General features: G+C 41.7%; 1 protein-coding gene across 1 annotated transcript in view; it reads left to right on the top strand.

Moving 5' to 3' along the window:
- The window catches only part of LAMA4 (laminin subunit alpha 4), a 215080-nt gene that overhangs the window by 121294 nt on the left and 71119 nt on the right, over nucleotides 1–22667 (top strand). The window contains exons 23-29 of the mRNA XM_073627106.1: nucleotides 2504–2666; nucleotides 3846–3979; nucleotides 7532–7703; nucleotides 7818–7949; nucleotides 8221–8360; nucleotides 10850–10985; nucleotides 15398–15535. Of these exons, the coding sequence (XP_073483207.1) occupies nucleotides 2504–2666; nucleotides 3846–3979; nucleotides 7532–7703; nucleotides 7818–7949; nucleotides 8221–8360; nucleotides 10850–10985; nucleotides 15398–15535 (1015 nt within the window). The remainder of the gene's footprint in view (nucleotides 1–2503; nucleotides 2667–3845; nucleotides 3980–7531; nucleotides 7704–7817; nucleotides 7950–8220; nucleotides 8361–10849; nucleotides 10986–15397; nucleotides 15536–22667) is intronic.

Raw genomic sequence — 22667 nt, 5'->3', positions numbered from 1 at the left:
TGCATGTTATTCAACTATAAAAGCATCCCTTGTGAAGACATCTAATGCCGCGTACACACGGTCGGACTTTTCACCTGCAAAAGTCCGACGGACGCCGCCGGACCAAGTCCGGCGGACAATCCGACCGTGTGTGGTCTCCATCGGACTTCCGACGGACCGTTTCGGGTGGAAATCCGACGTACTTTAGATTTGAAGCCTGCTTCAAATCTTTACGTCGTACCTCCGCCGGACTCAGTTCCTGACGGAAAGCCCATTCGTCTGTATGCTAGTCCGAAGGACCAGATACGACGGAGGAGCAGGTTACTGCATCTCGCGCTCGCTGCAATAGGAAAAACTAATTTTCCCATTGCGGCGAGCGCGGGGGGCATCCCAGGCCCTTAGGTCTGGTATGGAACTTTAAGGAGAACCCCCTATGCCGAAAAACCGGCGTGGGGGTCCCCCCAAAATCCATACCAGACCCCGATCCGAGCACGCAGCCCGGCCGGTCAGGAAAGGGGGTGGGGACGAGCGAGCGCCCCCCCTCCTGAACCGTACCAGGCCGCATGCCCTCAACATGGGGGGTGCTTTGGGGGAGGGGGCGCCTTGCGGTGCCCCCCCACCACAAAGCACCTTGTCCCCATGTTGATGAGGACAAGGGCCTCTTCCCGACAACCCTGGCCGTTGGTTGTCGGGGTCTGCGGGCGGGGGGCTTATCGGAATCCGGGAGCCCCCTATAATAAGAGGGCCCCCAGATCCCGGCCCCCCCACCCTATGTGAATGAGTATGGGGTACATGGTACCCCTACCCATTCACCTAGGTAAAAAGTGTCAATAATAAAACACAACACAGGTTTTTAAAATAATTTATTAAACAGCTCCGGGGGGGGGTCTTCTTCCGTCTTCGGGGGTCCCTCTGGTTCATCTTCTCCCGGCGTCCGGTTGGTTCTTCTCCGCTCTCCGGCCTCTTCTCCCGGTGTCCCAGGTCTTCGGCCGGCCCCTCCGCTGTCTTCAGGTAGCTCTATTGCCAGCGGAGGTCCGGACTTCTTGGCTTCTTGGCTTCTTGTGTTCTCTTCTCTTCTCTTCCCCCAGATGTTGACACGACGCTCTCTCCGGCTGGACTGGTCTCTGAGGGCTGCGTTGTGACTTATATAGGCGGAGACCCCGCCCCCATATGATGTCACAGTCCCTGGGCATGCTGGGACTGTGACGTTTTAGGGGGCGTGGTCGGTTCATGCGGCCTGGTACGGTTCAGGAGGGGGGGGGCGCTCGCTCGTCCCCACCCCCTTTTCTGACCGGCCGGGCTGCGTGCTCGGATCGGGGTCTGGTATGGATTTTGGGGGGACCCCCACGCCGGTTTTTCGGCGTAGGGGGTTCCCCTTAAAGTTCCATACCAGACCTAAGGGCCTGCGACGGGGCTCGCAAGGTTTCAATCTCGCCAAAAAAAGCGGCGAGATTGAATTCCTTTTCTAGTCCCGTCGTACCCAAGTCACGTTCAAAATGAACGGACTTGTCCGTGTGTGGGAAAGTCCGTTCATTCTGAAAGTCCGGCGGAAGTCCGTCGGGAAGACCGGATTCCGGAAAGTCCGGCCGTGTGTAGGCAAGTCCGGCCGTTCAGAAAGTCCGGCGGTAGTCCGCCGGAAGTCTGGCGGCAAGTACGTCGGACCTAGCTTTCTAGAAAGTCCGACCGTGTGTATGCGGCATAAAAGTGCTGAGAATGCTGCTGGGTGCTGCCATCATGGATGTGTTGTCAGCAGCCCCAGCAGACTCAGACCTGTCACTGAAGTGACACTCTATATCAGCCTTCCTTGCTCAATTTTTTTAACACAGAGGAAACTTTGACTTTCAGATCTCTGGGAACCCCTGCCAATAATTACACTATTCACAGCTCGGGGCACATTAGGTTGGTGGTCAGTGGGAAGAATGCCCTTTATTTTGGTGGCCAGTGGGAAAGATAGCTGAAAAGACCATTGGTGTCAGTGGTAACTTTCCTAGGAGGCATAAATTGCTCATTGCTCAAGGAACCCCTTATGACCTTTGGAGAAACCCTGGTTAAGAAAGGCTGCTCTATATTATTCCCCCTCACTTCTCCCTGGCAGCTACATAAAAGGGAGACCAGGAAGGGACAGGGAAGCTGGGCCAGCACAGAAAGTAGTATGACAATCCCAGAGGGCTATGAAATGGAATGAGGGAGAGGCCTTTGCTAGGGAAAGCACATTGCAAGTGAATAAAAAATGATTTATGGAAAGGAAAAACACTGTGAATAAGCTTTTATAAATACTTGAATTTTTGTGTTTCACTTGCAATTTTTTTTAGGTTGGTGACAGGGTCCTTTTATGACAATTAAGTGCTAAAATTCCCAATATTTAAAATATACAAAATTGAATTTCATAAACAGCAGGCAGGAAAGAGGAATAACTACACAAGTAGCACCTATACATCTCAATATATTAAGTACTGTAAAATGTTTTGTGTGCATGCTGCAGGAATATGGATAAGATAACACCGTTTTCTCCAATTTCTCCCAGATTGGGCCGACACGGAAAAGTACTTCTAACTGTACCTAGCCAGACTGGTGCAACAGAGGAAAAATTTATTAAGAAGGCAGAGGCTTCTGGCAGTGACTCATTGCTGGATCTGGACCCTGACAACACTGTATTCTATGTTGGTGGCGTGCCTGAGAGATTTAAGGTAATATTTGACAGACTGCTTATTATTATTCCTTTGATAAGGTGCAGATGCAAACTATATCCAAAGCCAAAACTTTTATTTTGGGAGTAAAGTAGAAAGGATTTAAGTTTCTGTAAGGTTGTTTTTGCTCTGTGTCTAGTTGGGGAGATTTTCACTCACCTACTAGTGTTTCATCCAGAAACCCCATCCCTTACAGGGCCACCAAGTTTGCTGCAGTGTTCCCCAACTCCCTCCAGAACCCCATCATCCCCACATCCCCATTCAGAGCCTTCAAGCCGATTAAATACAAATTCTGTATTCCCATGCCATTGCATGATTTTAAACATACAGTACTGTTTTACTGTTGAAACATGGAGGGTTTTGGAAGAATTTAATGGAATCTGACCTCAAGGGTGTGAACCACTGCCTTATAGAATTTCTTGTAAAAAAAAAAAAAAGAACTGCACAGTTAATACAGACATTCAGAAGAATTCAATAAAGCAGTAATGTCCCTTTTCTGGCAGTATGGCCTTTTTAACATGGCCTGCGCCTAAATCATGACATTCTTGCAGTAGTTTTACCCTGCATGCAGCAGATTTAGGTAGTTCTTACTATCACCACTTTTTGGATCTGTCACTATGGCTGCAACAAAATCTAAAAGAAATTAACACCAGTTCATAGATAAGCAAAATGGTGGTAATTTAGGCTAGGTTCACATTTGTGTGTTGTTGGAACGCAGGCAAAATCACATGCTTTTCTGCCATACACAAAAACGTGCAGCCCGTTTGAAGTTGCGCAGTGGTGACACTAATTCATAATGGTACCTCCACGCATCTTGTTAATGCCTGCAAAGATGGGAGATGGCTGTCACACTGAATCCTGAAATCATTGTGCCATGTATACCTGTAGCCTATCCAATAATGTGAGTTTAATTGTTTGTTACTACATTAGGATGTGATAATTCTGTACATAACATCAATTATTGATGTATAAACTATTACTAGTGTGATGCTGAATCAGTGATTTTTCAAAAAATGTCTTAATAACACAGGATCTATCTGACAGCTGCATTCTTGTAGGGGTCACACTTAAACAGGGAACTTGGCACATTTGTTTGCAGCTAGTATCTCAGGCACGATGTGTGCCAAGCATTGCTTGTGTTTGATTTACATTTGCTTAATGGTAATTTGTTTTCTTCAGCTCCCGGCCAGTTTGAACCTACCTGGCTTTGTTGGCTGTCTGGAACTTGCTTCTGTAAATGATGATGTTGTCAGCTTATATAATTTCCATAATATACATAACATCAATACAGCCACAGCACCACCTTGTGTGAGGTAAAGGAAATGTCATGAATTAAACTGAAATGTTTTCCTACTGTTGAGTTCATTACTCTGCTAGTCTCTGTACAATTTATAGAGTATTTTATGTTATTTTAGTTCTGCCAAAAGAGTAACAAATACTGTATATGTCTCATATTGTAGTATCAAGTAGCATCTTGAACTTAGATTGATCAGAGTATATTGTTGCCTGTTAAAGTGACACTAAACAATATACTTATTCTTAAAAAAATCACCCATACACATCCACTAATTACAGTGGGTATATAAAAGAATCACTCCCCTTTAAAAATAATCAAATTTTCCTGCTTTGCAGCCTGAAATGAAGACAGACACCACCTTTGTTTTACCCAGCTGTATTTACTCAGTGCAACTTATAACATCCAAGTGAAAGATATAACACCAACATGTCAGAAACAAAAAAAAAGATCAAAAACAGAATTGGAAAAAGGATCTCCCCCTTGTGTCAGTAACTTTTTTTGCTTTAAATACAGACTTTAGTCTGTTGGGATATGTCTCTACTAACTATGCACATCTAGACTGCAATATTTGCCCACTCTACTTTGCAAAACTGCTCAAGTTCAGTTAAATTTAATGGTGACCGTTTGTGGACTCATAGTCTTCAAGTCAATCCACAGATTTTCAATGGAGTTTAGGTCTGGGCTCTGACTAGGCCAGGAAGGACATTCACCGTTTTCTCCTTCAACCACTGTGTGGTCATTTTTGCTGTGTGCTTTGGATCATTGTCGTGTTGGAAGGTAAATCTTCTTCCCATTGACAACTTTCTGTCAGAGGGCAGCAGATTTTCCTCAAGATTTTGATGGTATTTTGCCCCATCTATTTGTCCTTCTAGCAAACACCCTCATAACAGGATATTACCACCTCCATGCTTTACTGTAGGAATGGTATTATTTGGATGGTGAGCTGTATTGGATTTCTGCCAGACATATCGTTTTGTGTTTAGGCCAAATATTTCAATTTTAGTCTCATCTAACCATAACACCTTTTTCCATGTGGCCTCAGAATCTTCAAGGTGCATTTTGGCAAAGTTCAGCTGTGACTGCATGTGTCCTTTCTTGAGGAGTGGCTTTTTTCTTGCAACCCTCCCATACAAGCCACATTTGTGGAGAATTTTTGATATTGTTGTCACATGCACACAATGACCACTCTTTGTCATAAATTCCTGCAACTGCTTCAGAGTTGCTGAAGGCCTCTTGGTAGCCTCTCAGACCAGTTTCCGCTTGTCTCTTTCATCCAGTTTGGAGCTATGTCCTGATCCAGGGAGGGTCTGTAATGTATCAAACACCTTCCACTTCTTAATAATATACTTCATTGTGCTTCTAGGCATTGATAAAGCCTTTGACATTTTTTTGTACCCATCTCCTGATTTTTGCCTGTCCACAACTTTATCCTGGAGATCTTTTGACAGTGCCTTGCCACCCATAGTTGATTGCTTCAATTGCACTATTAGCAACTGAAATGCTCCAGGAAAATTATTTTCATGCCAAGCTAATGAAAATGACCACAGCTAATCACACTTGAAAGTCAAATGGCTTTGTGTGCCATTGAGAAGGTGATTAGCTACACCTGATTGAGTCATTTTTAAGAGGGGGGGGTGATCCTTTTTCCAGCTCTGTGATTCTGTTTCTGAAAATTCTTTTATGACATGTTGGTGTTATATCTTTCACTTGGATGTTATAAGTTGCACGAGTAAATACAACTGGATAAAACAAAAACTGTGTCTGTCTTCATTTCAGGCGGCAAAGCAACAAATGTGACTATTTTAAAGGAGATGATTCTTTCCATACCCACTGTAATGGCCCTGTAAACTAGTTTTCATGAAGTTTAGTGTTTTTCTGCCTCCTTGTAATCTCCTCCATGAGCTCCTGAATCTCTGCTTTTCCCCCTCACTTCCATCTGTTTCAAAGGAACAGCGGACGTTATTTTCAGTGGTGAGTACTGCTCTATGCACACTACAAGTATCACAGTCCATCTCAGGAACAAGTAAGAGAGGGTGGCTATGTTGCTACCTACAGTTGGACCATGGGGAACAAACATTCCTACCCTCTAACATGAAGTTGGATCAGAAAAGCAAAAAAAAAAAATAAAATAAAATAAGGAATTTAGAGATTTGAAGGAGGATTAAAGCAATAGAAGGTATTTTTTGAGCTAAGAATACAAATTTAAATATATTTTTAACCAAAATGTGGTGTCACTTTAAATTATACAGAAATACCATTTAAAATGTATTTAAATTTAATTAAAAATATAAAATTATAGAAAATAAAAGATAGCTTGTTAACTAGTTATCTCCGCCCCAGAGAAAAACATTTTTTCCATTTTAGTTTTGGACAATGTGGGGAATAGACAGAATCTCACTTCCTGTTCTATGTGAACTGCAGTGACCTGGACAGGAAGTGAGTAAAATCTCACTTCCTGTCCAGGTCACTGCATCCTTTGCTGTACAAGACAATAAGTTTACTAAAGAAGTTCTTCACTAATAAATTTGTGTGAATATTCACTTTAATTATCCAATAAATGGGAAAAGCATCTGCAAGTTGGTAAACATTCAAAAAGAAAAGGACATGGACAACAACTACTAGCTTTCCACGCTGTGTCCAAAACTAAGAAAATAATTTGGGCTTAAAGTGTTACTAAACCCAGGACCCTGCATTCACTATATTTGTCTCCCACAGTGCACAGAACATGGAAATGCAACAAATTTAGTAAATGTAAACTGCTAAATACCTTTTCTCATCAGCTGTTAGAGCGGTCTTGTGACTATTAGTGCCTGGTTAAAGCTTGTAGGAGGAGTTTACATTCTCCTATGATTGTCCAATAAAGGTTTTAGGACCCCTGACCCTTTGTCTGGACAATGATGATTGGCCCTGTGCCTATCACATGTACCCTCCCAAGGAAAAAAACATTCTATCAATAGGTAGGTTCTACTGTGAGTATAACATGCATGCTTTATTGCATATACAGACTGATTTTACTGTTGTGGATTTATTGACACTTTAAGTTGTGCTTTAAATACATACATTGTTTTAAAGCAAACATTTGCTTCAGATGATGACCATTAACAACCAACACTGTCCTTTTTTTAAAAATAGAAATATTGGTAACCCCAGGGAGTGTGTAATATTCTCCAAACAGAGCCAAGGTAACTAACTAGTTAAACCAATCTGTACTGAGAAAGTATAGAAGCTGCCATTGATGACCATTCCTACTGAAAATACCAGTTTTTGGACTGTTGATCCAATGGCTTCAGTATTTTGTGTCTCAGATCTAGAAACATATGCAGATTAGGAAGCCCGATTTCACTCTGACTTTCTTGATTTGTATACTTGCAAGGTACAGCCAGGCAACTAGCATTTTCGCAAGCAGCTCATCAATGGCAGGGTCAGTATATTTTTCTTAAACCATTTGGTACTGATTGCGTGCCCCCATCACCAATACCAATATAACACTTGTCAAAACCCTTAAATTGCATGTTTATGTAAAAAAGAATATAATATGATACACCTGATATCCTTTTGTCTGTCTTAGAAATAAGTTGGCGTTCTCTCAAAGTCGAGCAGCAACCTACTTCTTTGATGGCACAGGTTATGCTGTAATACGCAACATAGAAAGAAGAGGGAAATTTACTCAGGTTACCAGATTTGATATTGAAGTCCGAACACCTGTGGACAATGCTCTTGTTTTCTTAATGGTTAATGGCGTAAGTATCAGAATTGAATAACATTTCGAACTGTAACTTTGTGGTTAAATGCCACACTGTAAACCATGCTTCGTTTCCATGCCATTGAACTATTTTATACTTCCTATTTCCCAGACAAAATTTTTTAGCTTGGAAATCCAAGATGGCTACCTGCGTGTCTTGTATGATTTTGGCTTCAGTAAAGGTCCTGTACTCCTGGATGACTCAATGAAAAAAGCTCAGATCAATGATGCAAGATTTCATGAGGTATGTTTTTTTTCTATGGTATTCCATGATTCAGTTGCCAGAAAGAGCCACGGATTTACAAATACAATGCTAAAGATTTGTTAGTTAAATGTATAAAAGTGTATGAAATATGCACTGTGTAAGTCATTTTAGCCTGCAAGAATAAAGAGAACATGTATTTGTTTATTGCACAGCATGTTAAAGCATGTTCATTTGAAAAATATTTTGATAACTTGCACAAATGAGGCTCACAGCTTGATCACAGACTTTACTGCCAAATTTCATTTCCCAGATCTCTGTAATTTATCACAATTTCAAGAAGATGATCTTGGTGGTTGACAGAAAGCATGTGAAGAGTGTTGACAACGATAAGACACCAATTCCATTTACTGATATCTATATTGGAGGAGCTCCTGCACAAATTCTAGAAAGGTGAGTTAAAAGGGAACTCTAGGCAACAAGTAAACAGTTTCAGGTACTTTCTAAGGCAGCAACAACTATGCTAAAAACAGCAATACAACTTGTATATATATATATATATATATATATATATATATATATATATATATATATATATACATATATATATATAAATAAATAATATTATATATATATATATATATATATATATATATATATATATATATATCCCCTGTTTAACCTGATTTGTAATATCCTTTTGTGTCCCAGACACCCTTGCTGGACAGGACTGTAGGCAGGTACAGAATCTGGTTCCTCTAGCGTTTCCTGGGTTACTGGAGAAGCGATTTGGTTGGATGGTGTTGCCCCATGTGACTTGGACAGCCATCCTGGGTCAAACAGAGCCAATTTAAGGCCCTGCCTCCCAGGTTTGGTGCGCTTCCTGATTGAACTCGAAACATCCAGGCTGCACTGTGCGCCTCTGTACAGATGCTGTCACTCTGGCAGGAACCCGCTCTGTTCACATTGCTGTAACTGGGAGGGCACCTGGTTGAGCAGTCTTCCCATTGGGATTGTTGTGAACTGCTGCTGCATTGCCTCAATACAAGTTTATTATTACACCTGACACCACGCTGTACCCCATCTACAGGATAGTAGTACAGCTTGGTCTAGAACAATGATTCAAAAACCCCCTATCCTTAGACAGTAAGGCCCGATTCACACCTATGCATTTTTAGTGCTTTTTGTATTTTGTAGATTACTACAATCCATTTAACATGGTTTCCTATGGATCACGTTCTGTAGTGCAAATCTGCAAAATGCAAAAAGCACAAAAAATGCATAGGTGTGAATCAGGCCTTAAAGAGCAGCAAAATACTGATGAGGTAATTCTCCTGCCCTATATACTCAGTATGTTCCCTGGCAAAAAATCTGTGCATCCGACTCTACCTCTGCTCTTCTCTTACCTAGCATAAGTGCTCTGTATAGAGTATAGCTTCTGGTAGTTAATCAAGTTCAAGTGGACATTTTAATTACAGAACAAGCCTGGATGATTGTGACTGACTACTACTAGCTATACTATGATCTGGATAAATTAGAACCTTCATGGTAATCCTGTACATGGGAGTACAATAGACTGATATCAAGGCAAATTTGGGTACTTCACTAGTTTAATTTAAAAATATATTTAATGATTTTATTGGGCACATAACTACATTATATGGCATTTATAGTAGTTCCAAAATTGTAAGTTCTAACGATCATGGCCCTGTGAATCCTCTTGTATTGAATTGTATTGTAACTGTACTGTCTGCTCTCATGTTGTGAAGTGCTGCACAAACTGTTGGCACTATATAAATCCTGTATATTAATAATTTATATAAATGTGCTTGTAGTTGAGATTTACTATAATTACTGCCTATGCACAGACTTAGTTTTCCTGTAAAACGGCCCTGTAAAAGGTTGCTAAATTTAAAAAAAACACAGTTCTCTCATAGTAGCTACAGTATGTAGTCCTACTTTCTTTTCACCAACGCCTCCCTGTTGGACAGTCAGTATACCCATTATACTTTGTAACTAGCAGGGCAGCAGGGGTAGACTATACAACAACCATGAGAGTTGGGTCTCTTTTTTTTTTTATACAGCCCTAGATTTTAAAGTTATAGGAAAAAAAGTACCCCCCCAGTACTGTGGGACTTTATGGGCAAACAAAAATAAGTATATGTCTTGATTAAAATATTAGATAGAATTTATTACGTTCTTAAAATTGTAGTGGTGCAAACATCACCATGAAAGTACATAATATGCAATACAAATTATAGTATATCAAGCTCTTGAGGAGCCAATGAAAGGCATGGAGGTTACTTCTCATTGAGCCCTTAGATTTTAAGGTTAATCTGGCATTTGTTGGAAACATAAAAGCCGTGTAACACTAGCAGTCCTGTAGCTGGTGGCGACTTAATAAAGACTACTCACCTAATATTATGGTGTTACTCACTTGTTGGTCAAAATGCTGCAGAATTTTACTCACCAGAAAGGTAGTAGCAACAGAGCCACAACTTACCGGATTGGCCAGTGAGGGAGCAATATCATAAGAGCAGGTGTGTGTGCTCTAGCATCATTTTGTTGTTAAATTGGCACAGGATCGCTAGTGTGACATGGGCTTAAGTCTGCATGCAGACTGCAGGAAGTGCCTGCACTATCATGCTGCCAGTAGCTCTACTCACAGGTTAAGAAATGCTGTAATGACAACAAATCACTATGAGCTTGTAAGCTGTTTCTCCTTTAAATAAATTAATGCTAAATGTTTAGAGTTTTATTAAAATAGAACTTTGGTGTCAGTATGTGCAATAATTTAACTCAAATTTGCATGCAAATATTCATGCAAAACAAAAATGTGAGTTACAGATTTTTCTGATTCACTCATCACTTGTCTATTCAATTTCCATTAGTTTTAACCTATGTAGGATCCTTAATGGCATTTATTCCATTATCTCCCACAGCATTAAGGCCCATGTAGCTGCAGATATTGCATTCAGAGGATGTATGAAGAGCTTCCAATTCCAGAAAAAAGATTTCAATCTCTTAGAAGAACCAGACACCATTGGAATCAGCTATGGTTGCCCAGAAGACTCCCTTGTAATTGCTCTGTTTTATTAACTAGTACTAGTAAAGACTTATTTAAACTTACTATACATTTTAAACCTACCTACATCATTTGCATGCATTTTTTGGGTATTTGTTCATTCACGCTGCTGTTTTACTATAATTTAAGCTCATATTTCTCAGCAAAAGTATAAAAGTATTATTTTAATTATAGGTGAAGGCTGTTGGACTGGTTTGTTATATGCCTGCATATGCAAACATTGATATCTACCTACCATTACTTCTAAAGCTGGGTATACACCTTCAGGTTATTTTTCATTCAGCCAGTGGGTTGAAAGGAAAAAACCGACAGATCCCTGCAACAACACATAGCATGAGCCCCCCCCCGCCGCCAGAATACACTGATCAGCCCTTGCAGCTATTGGCTGCAAGTTTTGATCAAATGCTGGTTTTCCAGCAAGACTGTTTGACATAAGCCAGTGGTTGGACTGGCTTCTGTTAAACAGACAGCAGTACACATGTACCAAAAGTCAGCCGTTTCCTTCTGAACTCTGAGTTTTGGGTGTTTCCATCCAAATTTGTATATACTTATTCCTCTTGTTCCATTGTCTGTAATATGAAATAAATAAAAATCCAACAAAAAACAATATGGACTTCTAATAATGGCCACATTTGGGGTGCAGACCAAGAAACAAACACAAATATCTCACCAACAAATCTCAAAATAGATAACAATCTCCCCAGCAGCATCTATCTAAAATTGAAATATTACTTTTTCGGTGGACCAAACCTTAAATTGGGTCATTTAGGAAGTGCAAGAAAATTCTGGCTCTACCTGGTAATGTTGATACTGCAAGGGAATGATGTAATCCATTCTATTCATAGTTGAAACGGATAGAACGTGGTTACTTCATTATTTACATATGCATAACTATACCATTCTTTACTTATAATACTCTGTCCTGGTATGCTAAAGAATATCAATAGAGAAAGATAGAAAGATGTAAACATTTTGGATATTTAGATTAAAGGAGCCAAAACCTGCAGATACATTGTAATGATTTGGAGATGGCAACCTAAAGAGGTTCTGCACCTGCCCCCCCAGCCCCCTTTTTTTTTTTTTTAAACCCCCACCCCTTACCTTAATAAGGTATCTGCACACTTCAGATACTCAGCCATCCAGAGATGTCACGCTGAGATCCTCACATACCCAGCCACAGCTCTTTCCTGCGCCACCATGTTCTTTCTGATGTCATTGAGAGACCCGCTGGCTCTTCCTGGTTCAGCGGTCAGGCCTCCCGATGATGCGCCAGTAGGCCTGCCCCTCCTCCTTTTCTGAATGGAAGGCTATGCCTCCTGGGATATGTGATGTGCATATCCCAGGAGGCACAGCAGGCAGTGTGCACGTCATTCGCCTAAGGTGACTAATGTGCATAGGGAGGTGGGGCTGGATATTTTTATCTAAAAAAAGGTTAAAAAAAATGCACAATACCTACAGGGGATGGAAGGAGGGGTGTAGTGGAGGGAAGTAGCGGAAGAGGGTGAAGGTCTGCTTTAAGGTGGAAAAAGTTTAATATTTGTCTAACAGGATTCAATTAGCAACATGCCAAAACAGCAGTCTTCAAAAAAAATTACCTTTAGCATAACATTTTGAATTAAAAGCTACAGAGCACTTATATAAAGTTTAAAATGTCTGCCAGGACTTTAGCAATAGAGACATATCCCCTATTCCTATCTTCTGATTACTGAATTTTAGTGTCATTCGAGGTGGGGCTCAGAACAGAAAGAGCTGCTCAGTGGTAATTGTCCAGTGGTTAGCGTTCATGTACACAGGGCTTACACAGTCATTGTAGATGCCAGGCATAATTTTCCAGCACTTTTTCATGCCTGGAGAGCCGCCCATGCCACATACAGCCTGCCATACAATTGAATGGCTGTACGCGGCTATACTCTTGCAAGTGCTTTTTTGCATTGGTGTTTACCTTCACATGCAGGGTGCACAACCACATACAGCCATTCAATAGTATGGCAGGCTGCACGCTGCACGTGTGGCAACTAAAATGTCTGTGTAAGCCTTGTGTACTTTATAGTGGCTGCTCTGCAACCACAGAGCATTACAGAATGAAAAAGCGGCCTAGACAAAAGAGCAGCTGCAGATTGCCTACTGTAATTGCTAAATCATTAAAAATTGACATGTATTGCACCATTTTAAGGATAAAGCTGCCTAAGTCTAGGCCTGATTTAAATGTAAATTGTCAGGCCAAATACACACAAGCATTTTTAATTTTAGCTACTCTGAGAAGCATCATATCCAGCAGGGATTTTTAAGCTTCATTTGGAATTTAGTAAGTTTCTGCAGAGCTTGGTCTAGTAACCTTTCTGTATTCAACAATATCAGAATTGAGCAGAAGGGTGCTTATACAGTAGTACTTGAACACATTTTTTTCATCTCTTTGTAACTGCCTTTTGAATTTGATGCATTTTATACTAAAAGATCAAAAAATGTATTTGTGTACTTAGCCTACAACTGATTTCTGCAAAGTCTAAAGCCTAGTAAACACTTTGTTGGACGGCATCAGCCGGTTCAATAGAAACCATCCAACATTTGGCCCAGGCGAACACCTTGCAATGCACTGAGCGCTCCAGTGCCCAATCAAAGCTTTACCCAATCAGGGCGCAGTGTAAGCTGGTTGTTAAGGAGCGGGGCCGGGAAGCCAGCCATCGCATCCTTAACAACCAATGAGTCATCAGCTGTCAATGGGTTTCCCAGCTGACATCTAAATAAAAAAAAAAGTGGTGTTAAAAAAAAATAAAGAAAAAATGGCATGGGTCTGGTATGGATTTGGAGGCGAACCCCACGCCAATAAAAAACAGTTTGGGGTCACCCCAAAAAACCATATCAGACCCTTATCCGGGCATGCAGCCTGGCAGGTCAGGAGGGGGGGGGCAAGCGAGCACCCCCCCCCATCCTGAACCATACCAGGCCACATGCCTTCAACATGGGGGGACAAATCTTTTAGTACTAAACACTGAAACCAAAGTAAACAAAAAGTTATATATTTTCATTGTTGGAAAAATTTGGAACAAATATGAGCATACTTTATTGATGAATCGACAGCCCAGCACATCTGTATTAACCAGACATTGCATGGAAAGGTTTTTCGTTCTCCTGGAAAAAGAGGGCATGAGCTCAGTTGAAGGATAACCACCCCATTCTCAATATTTATGGAAGAAAAATGTAAATTGGGAGGTGGGACTTTAAAGGTGTTGAAACCTTCTCACAGAATGATTACCAATACACAAACATTTGGTTAAAAAGATTAGTTATTACAAAATTAGTTAAAAAATAGTATTGGGGGTGTGTACTTCTATAAAACTATGAAAAGCTTCCACAACCCATATTCCAACCAAATCACCCCTAAAGATAGTGGTCCTTCCCTATAGACATATAAATATTGAGATCTATTTTGATATTTGACAGATAATTGTGGTAACACATCAAAATATCGCACGAAGGAAGCATGACTCATCCCGACGCGTTGTGCCTTGTTGCCTTCTTCTGGGGCTCAAGGGGTGCGGTTAGAAAAGGTTTTTCGTTCTCCTAGTGGTTGGCTGTTTAAAGTGAATACAGCCATCTGCTCTTAACCAATAAAGCTGGCCATACATGGATTGAGCAGGGATCAGTCAAATTTACATTTTATGTGTGGCCACTGCAGTTAAATGGAAGTCCATCTACCGATAGACTTCTGTTCAACCACACTGTTGCATAAAAGCTGCACAATCAGCACTGCAGGCAATAGGCTGCAGCACTGACCTGTATATTCTGACAGCGGGGGAGTCTCCCTACTGTCAGAATACAATAGCTCAGTGGGGAGGATTCCCAAATCCACTTTAAATGTGTGGATGGAGGAATCAGTTCAGTTTTTGTCATTCAGCCCACTGGCTGAACAGAAAAACTGAACCATGTATAGTCAGCAAACCTATCACTGTGCACAGGACACAAAACTGTCCTGCACCGATGTGTGTACAGGACCAGAAGCAGTCCTAAGCTGCCTTCAGGCAACTTAGGATAAAACAGTTCATTCCAACTTGGTCAGTATATCTAATGGTCGTACATACAGCATAGCATCCATTTACTCAATACAAATGTATTCATATCATGAGTGAAAATGCATGGTTAGAACCGAAAATGATAATTTTGTGCTATTCAGCATTAAAACATTTTTTTACAGATTTACACAAGATAGACATGTTAAAGTATTACGGGATAATGTGATTCTTCCCACACAGCCAAAAAAACTGAAGCAGTTTTCTATCTTGGGCTTATGTTGCCTTATGGTTTGTTAAACAATGAACAAGCAAATCTTATCATAACATCAAAATCTACCATATGTTTGGCTGCAGCCATATTTAAAATTAATCTTTGTTATTTTTTGTTTACACAGATGTCACGCAAAGCATATTTCAATGGACAGAGCTTTATAGCATCCAGTCAAAAAGTAGCTCCCTTTGATGCTTTTGAAGGAGGTTTTAGCTTTAAAACCCTACAGCCAAGTGGATTACTGCTCTATCATTCTGAAGGGGTAAGAACTAGTTCATTATCTTAACATGCAACAAACATGTTAACCTTTCAATGAAACCAAACTTATGAAATACATTTACAAATATCAGTACACACAAGAATTGCGCTGAATGAGAGATTTGCATCTTTAAAATAGGACCAGATTCAGATAAAAAAAAATCAAAACTAAAATAGAAAAAATGTAAATATTTCATACTTTGGAATACTGAATAGGATTACAGAAATATTGAATGGGGAATTCTTGTGTCGATCATAACACTGCATTGCAGAAATGATTGGTTGCTATAAACTATTTTTTTTTCTTCTTAGCATACATAGGCCCCCATATGGTTAAATCTGCAAATAATGAGACATTTTATGTTTATCCCTGAGGCTAGGAGAATGCTCAGAGAAGTCTTTAATAGGAATGGATGCCTAAGTTTTAAAGCCTGTTTGGCTCTGTATGCACAGCTCCGGTGAATAAGTAAATGCTTCTCTAACTACCCATTAATACAAAGTCATTAAACTCAACACATTCTTTAAGCCTCTATATTTGATGATTGGCAGGCATTTTAAAGTGGTTGTAAAGGTATCTGTTGTTTTTAAAATAACAAACATCTCTATATACAGTATAAAGGAATTGCACAGAGCAGCCCCAAACTTCCTCCTCTCGGGTCCCCCCGGGGACTCCTCTATGTCCAGTGCCCCCACAGGAAGCCGCTTTCCATGGGGGGCACTCGTGCGTGCTTGCTCTCGAGCCCCGCTGCTGCATCTATTGACATAGACAGCGAGACTTGGCCCCCGCTCCCCACTCCCTCGTCATTGGCTTTGATTGACAGCAGCGGGAGCCAATGGTGCCCGAGTAAAGCTGGTGAGACCTGGAAGTGAGGGGGGGTGAGGGGGGGATACTGATGCCTAAACATTTTTTACCTTAATGCAACGAATGCATTAAGGTAAAAAATGTTTACGCTTTAGAATCACTTCAAATGCATGTGAGGTTCTCCTTTTGACACCCATGTGAAAATTATATAAAAATCTGCTCTTTTTACCTGTAATTTAATAAAACACAGAGTTGCAATCACAGATTCATTTTAAGCAATGCCATGATGAAGACCATCTTTGAGCTTTAACCCTTTCACTGCCAGAGCCGTTTTAGCGTTTTTTTTGCACACTTGTCTAAAAAAACATTTTAGGCCTGAAGATTACATAAAATTCCCAAAACATTCTATGTTTTCTGAAAACGTACACCCTAAAGAATAAGATTCCAATTTTTTTTATGCAAGTCAATATTTGCGCAAATGCAAACATTTCAGTAAAAAAAAAATTTTAGGGCACACAAACTCAATCAATTACCCATGTTTTTGGTAAGATATAAAGGATGAGGCTGTGCCAAGTAAATAGATACCCAACATGGCAAATCTTAAAAACTGTCAGATGTGAAAAATTTCTGTACCTTATATATTACATAGGCAGTAGGGATGGGCGAGCGGTTCGGCCTGAGCATGAGTTCGGGCTGAACATTTACCTGTTCGGCCATTCGCCGAACACCCTAATTTGCAGGGTGCTCACCCCGACTAACACCCTGCAATGCACTGAGCACAGTGTAAGCTGAGCTATTCGGCTGCTATTGGGGCGGTTTTAACCCCCACTAGCGGCCGAAAAAGGGTTAAAACTGCCCGCAAAGTGTCGCTGCAGCGGCGCTTTGCCGGCGGGTTTGCAGCGCTGCCCCATTGATTTCAATGGGAAGGGGCGCTGTAGGAGCGGTGAATACACCGCTCCTACAGCGCTCCAAAGATGCGGCTACACAAAATGCAGACCGCTCCAGTGTGAAAAGCTATCACATTGGAGTGAATTGAGCGGCTCTTTTAGGGTGCTTTGCAGGCGCTATTTTTAGCACTTTAGCACCTGCAAAGTGCCTCAGTGTGAAAGCAGCCTAACAACCAATGAGTCAACAGCTGTCATTCAGTTTCCTAGCTGATAGCTGAATAAAAAAAAAGTGCCGTTAAAAAGAATAAAGAAAAAACTGCGTGGGCAAAGCTTTGCCCAATCAGGACACAGTGTAAGCTGGTTGTTAAGGAGCGGGGCCTAGAAGTCAGCTGGGTCTTGTATGGATTTAGAGGGGAACCCCATGCCAAAATGTAAAAAAAAAAACAGTGTGGGGTCACCCCCAAAATCCATACCAGACCCTTATTCGGGCATGCAGCCTGGCAGGTCAGGAAAGGGGGGAGACAAGCGAGCGCCCCCCTCCTTAACCATACCAGGCCAGATGCCTTCAACTTGGGGGGACAAGGGCCTCATCCCTACAACCCTGGGCTGTGGTTGTCGGGGTCTGCAGGCAGGGGGCTTATCGGAATCCTGACGCCCCCTTTAACAAGGGGGCCCCCAGATCCCGGCCCTCCCCATGTGAATGGGTATAGGGTACATCGTACCCCTACCCATTCACCAAAAAAGTGTTAAAAAGTAACAACCACACAAGATAACTTTTGACAAAGGATTCACCAATCCTTTATTAAAAAATAAAAAAAAGTGTCCCTCGATGTAAATCCACCATCAGTCACGTCGCCCGCCGAACCCGAAAAAAAATGTAAAAAATTTAAAACGTTCTCGCCTCATGGGAGGCATCCCGCCGTATGTCCGCTCCACAATTTGACATTTCTTACATAGGCAAGGGGCAAGGCTACATCACCCAGTGGCATCACCCCGTTCTGACGTCATGTCATAGTGGGTGACGTGATTGACGATGTACTCGATACCCATTCACATAGGGGGGGGATCTGGTGGCCCCTTGTTAAAAGGGGTTGCAGATTCCGAAAAGCCCCCCTGCAAACCCTGACAACCACAGCCCAGGGTTTGTCAGGAAGAGGCCCTTGTTCACATCAACATGGGAACAAGGTGCTTTGGGGTGGGAGGCAGAGCCCCCCTACCCCACAGTCACCCACCCCTCCATGTTGAGGGCATGTGGCCTGGTATGGTTTAGGAGGGGGGGCTCGCTCGCCCCCCCATTTCCTGACCTGCCAGGCTGCATGCCCAGATAAGGGTCTGGTATGGATTTTTATTTTTTTAATAGCTGGGTGCCGGCAATTGTAACCACAAGTCATTTTAAATGGGATTTAACTTTTTTTTTTTTTTTTTGTGTAATATTTGCTGTAGCATGTTTTATGCATGCTACAGATGCTCCACTTTACAGGCACATTAAGGGGGCCGCCAGGCACTATATTTAAACAAATTTTTCATTTTTATTGTTGCACTTTAAGCATAATTAACCACTTCAATACCAGGCACTAACACCCCCTTCCTGCCCAAGCCAATTGTCTGCTTTCTGCGCTGTCGCTGTTTAAATGACAATAAAATTCTGTACCAAAACTGAATTTTTATCATTTTGCTCCCACAAATAGAGCTTTCTTTTGGTGGTATTTGATTACCTCTGGGGGTTTTTATTTTTTGCTAAACAAATAAAAAATTTGAAAAAAATAAAAGTTTTGCTTTTGTTTCTGTTATAAAATTTTGTAAATAGGTACGTTTTCTCCTTCACTGAAGGGCACTGATAAGGCGGCACCGATGAGGTGGCACCAATGAGCGGGCACTGATGGGCACCGATGATGGGCACTGATATGTGGTACTGATGGGCATTGATAGGCGGCACTGATGGGCACTCATTGGTGGTACTGGTGGGCACTGATAGGCAACACTGATGGGCACTGAAAGGCTGCAAAGATGGGTACTTATGGGTGGCACTGATAGGCGGAAACGATGGGCACTGACAGGCGGCACCGATGGGCACAGATAGGTGGCACTGCTGGGCACTGATGGGCATTGATACGTGGCACTGATACGCGGCACTGATAGGCATCCCTGGTGGCACTGGCAGTGGTAGGCATTGTGAGTGGGCACTGATTGGCAGCTGCCTGGGCATTGATTGTCAGCTGCCTTGGCACAGATTTGCGTTTCCCTGGTGGTCTCGGGGGGGGCATACCTGGTGGTCCAGTGTGGATGGCCATCCTGGTGGTCCTGGGCAGCATGATGGTGGTCCTGGGCAGAATCCGAGGAGGGGCTGCACTGATAAACAATCAGCACAGGCCCCCCCCTGTCAGGAGAGCAGCCGATCAGCTCTCCTCTACTCGCATCTGTCAGACGCGAGTGAGGAAAAGCCGATCAACGGCTCTTTCTGTTTACATCGTAATCAGCTGTGTTTGGACACGGCTGATCACGTGGGCTCTTTACCGAGATCCGTGTAGTGGTGTGTCAGACTGACACACCACACCACCGATCGCCGCGATGCGTGCCCCCACGGGCGCGCGGTGGCTGTTATCTTGCTGAATGTCATATGATGCTAAGTCAGGATAATGCAACCACCGCCATTTTGCTATAGGCTGAGCGGGAAGTGGTTAAAATCACTCCTCCCGAAAAAAACGATTGTTTTTAGAAAAAAATGTATTGATACATGTCCCCCAGGACAGTACCCTTAGAAAAAAAAATGTATTGATACATGTCCCCCAGGGCAGTACCCAGACCCCCATACACCTTCTATGGCCAATTATTTTTATATAAGCCTTTAAAATGGGCACTTTTGATTTTTCCTAATCGGCTCCTATAGACTTCAATGGGGTTTGCAGTTCGGGTTAAAACATTTCTCCTGTTCTGCTGTGAACCAAACAGGGAGGTCTTTGGCTCATCCCTAATAGGCTGCACTATAAAGTCCCTACAGGTCATCAGTTTAGAGTTAACCCTGAATAATGGGCCTGGAATTATTGTTCTCACTCCAGCATGTGCAGGAAAATGTAAAATGTGTAGCACAATCAACGTTTTTGTACGCAGGCACCCCTAACATGTGCATTTACATTTGCAAATTTCAAATATGGGGGTGGTGGCTCTCAAACATTTTTTGGGGGGGGGGGATTTTACCTGCTTGGGTTTAATTTTATTTTTTTTACTTACATTTTTGCGTACTAAACTTTTTTTTCCAAACATAGGGGGCAAAAAGTCCCCTATGTGATGCATTTTTGGTGACGGGTTCTTTTTAATGAGACATCAAGAATCAAAAAAGATCCCCAATATCTCACCTGGTCTGCAGTGAATTTAATGGAGTGCAGATGTGTAAAACCTCCAAAGCCACCACTGTAATTTGTAAGGTGGTGACAGTAAAAGGGTTAAAGCTGGATCCCTGTAAGTAAATCCATGCTAAATGCTTAAAGCCCCACTCCAGTTGTTACATTTACCCATGCAGTGGGTTAAATGCTTGTTTGACTAAGGAGGAAAAAGAATAAGTATGTTGTGCAAATACCTGTACTTACCTTGTTTCTCATTGACCTGATGGCCAGCACTCTTTTCCACTGCCTGACGCTCCTGGCATGTGAGCAGACCCTTGTCATCCTCACGTACAATGCAGTACTGCTGGTCTTTAATTGTATGTGATGATATGAGATTGAAAGCAGCTTTGGTGGAGCAGTCACATGGCATGGCGAAGAGTAAGCCTAAGTTCCTCCCCTCTCTGCTAAATGAGCATTTAATCCATGCAATGCAGGCGTGAAGCTTTAAGGCTAAATATAATATACTGTACAGTGCCTTGAAAAAGTATTAATACCCCTTGAAATTTTCCACATTTTGTCATGTTACAACCAAAAACGTACATTTATTTTATTGGGATTTTATGTGATAGACCAACACAAAGTGGAAGAAAAATGATAAATGGTTTTCAACATTTTTTACAAATAAATATGTGAAAATTGTGACATACATTTGTATTCAACCCCCCTGAATCAATACTTTGTAGAACAACCCTTCGCTGCAATTACAGCTGCAAGCCTTTTTGGGGATGTCTCTACCAGCTTTGCATATCTTGAAAGTGATATTTTTTCCAATTCTTCTTTGCAAAATAGCTCAAGCTCGGTCAGATTGGATGGAGAATGTCTGTGAGCAGCAATTTTCAAGTCTTGCCACAGATTCTCAATTGGATTTAGGTCTGGACTTTGACTGGACTATTCAAACACATAAATATGCTTTGATCTAAACCATTCCATTGTAGATCTGGCAGTATGTTTAGGGTTGTTGACCTGCTGGAAAGTGAACCTCTGCCCCAGTCTCAAGTCTTTTGCAGACTCGAATGCTGCGTACACACAACCGGTTTTGTTGCCGGAATAAACTCCAAAGGTTTCTCTGACGGAACTCCGACGGAATTCCATTCAAGTGGTCTTGCCTACACAAGGTCAAACCAAAGTACGACCATCCAGAACAGGGTGACGTACAGCACGTACGACGGGACTAGAAAAAGGAAGTTCAGTAGCCAATAGCTCGTACTTGCTTCAGAGCATGCGTCCTTTTTGGTCCGTCGGAACAGCATACAGACGAGCGGTTTTCCCGATAGATATAAGTATGGGTTATTCCCGCGCTATCAGGTATGGAAGCGGCTAAAAACGGAGCAGCTGCATGCACCGATAAAGGTAAACACCTGACCTTATAGGCAAATCTGTAAATGAGTGGTGCTGCGCTAATCCTATATGCATGAACCAATATACCTTTAGTGATGAGCGTTGCTTGCGTAAGTTAAGTAGTGTGTAAAAAAGTGTACAATAATGATACTGATAGGACTAATAGAGTGGCTAACACAGTGGTACTTATAATATAGATAGCAACTGTAATCTTGACATGAATATGGATACAGTATACAAGGTGACAAAAATATTACTGAAGTGAAAAACATATACTGGAACGTAAATGGCAGTGATAATAAAAGTTGCTAAAAACATCGGTAACTGTTATTGATCCTAAATAAAGTGCATACCAATTAATTCATTTTGAGGCTGAGGGTGCATCCTTACTGTTTTTTCAGGTGTGGAGTACGTGGATAGAGGTTCTATTTTCCCCAATTGGCTTTGCCATTTGAAAACTTGATCATTGCGAAAGTCATTCGTATCTCTTGTGTGTTTCTTGCTTTTTCTTTGTTGGACCTCTTTGTCTTTTTTAGCAAGGTCTTTATTCAATTGTGTCATTAAAGTTTTATATTCAGTTGTGTCTTTATATTGTTCTATTTCTTTTTTAAGGTCAGCAATATTCTGATCTATTATCTTATTTTTTCTCCTTTTCCTATCTAGCAGGAAGCCTATAAGTTCTAGGCCTTTATCATTGAAGAATTTATACCACTCGTCGTTTGATTCCTG

The sequence above is a fragment of the Aquarana catesbeiana genome, linkage group LG04, assembly GCF_042186555.1.
Source record: "Aquarana catesbeiana isolate 2022-GZ linkage group LG04, ASM4218655v1, whole genome shotgun sequence".
Taxonomy (NCBI): domain Eukaryota; kingdom Metazoa; phylum Chordata; class Amphibia; order Anura; family Ranidae; genus Aquarana; species Aquarana catesbeiana.
Note: the sequence above shows the minus strand (reverse complement) of the source record. Positions and strands in the feature narration are given on the sequence as shown.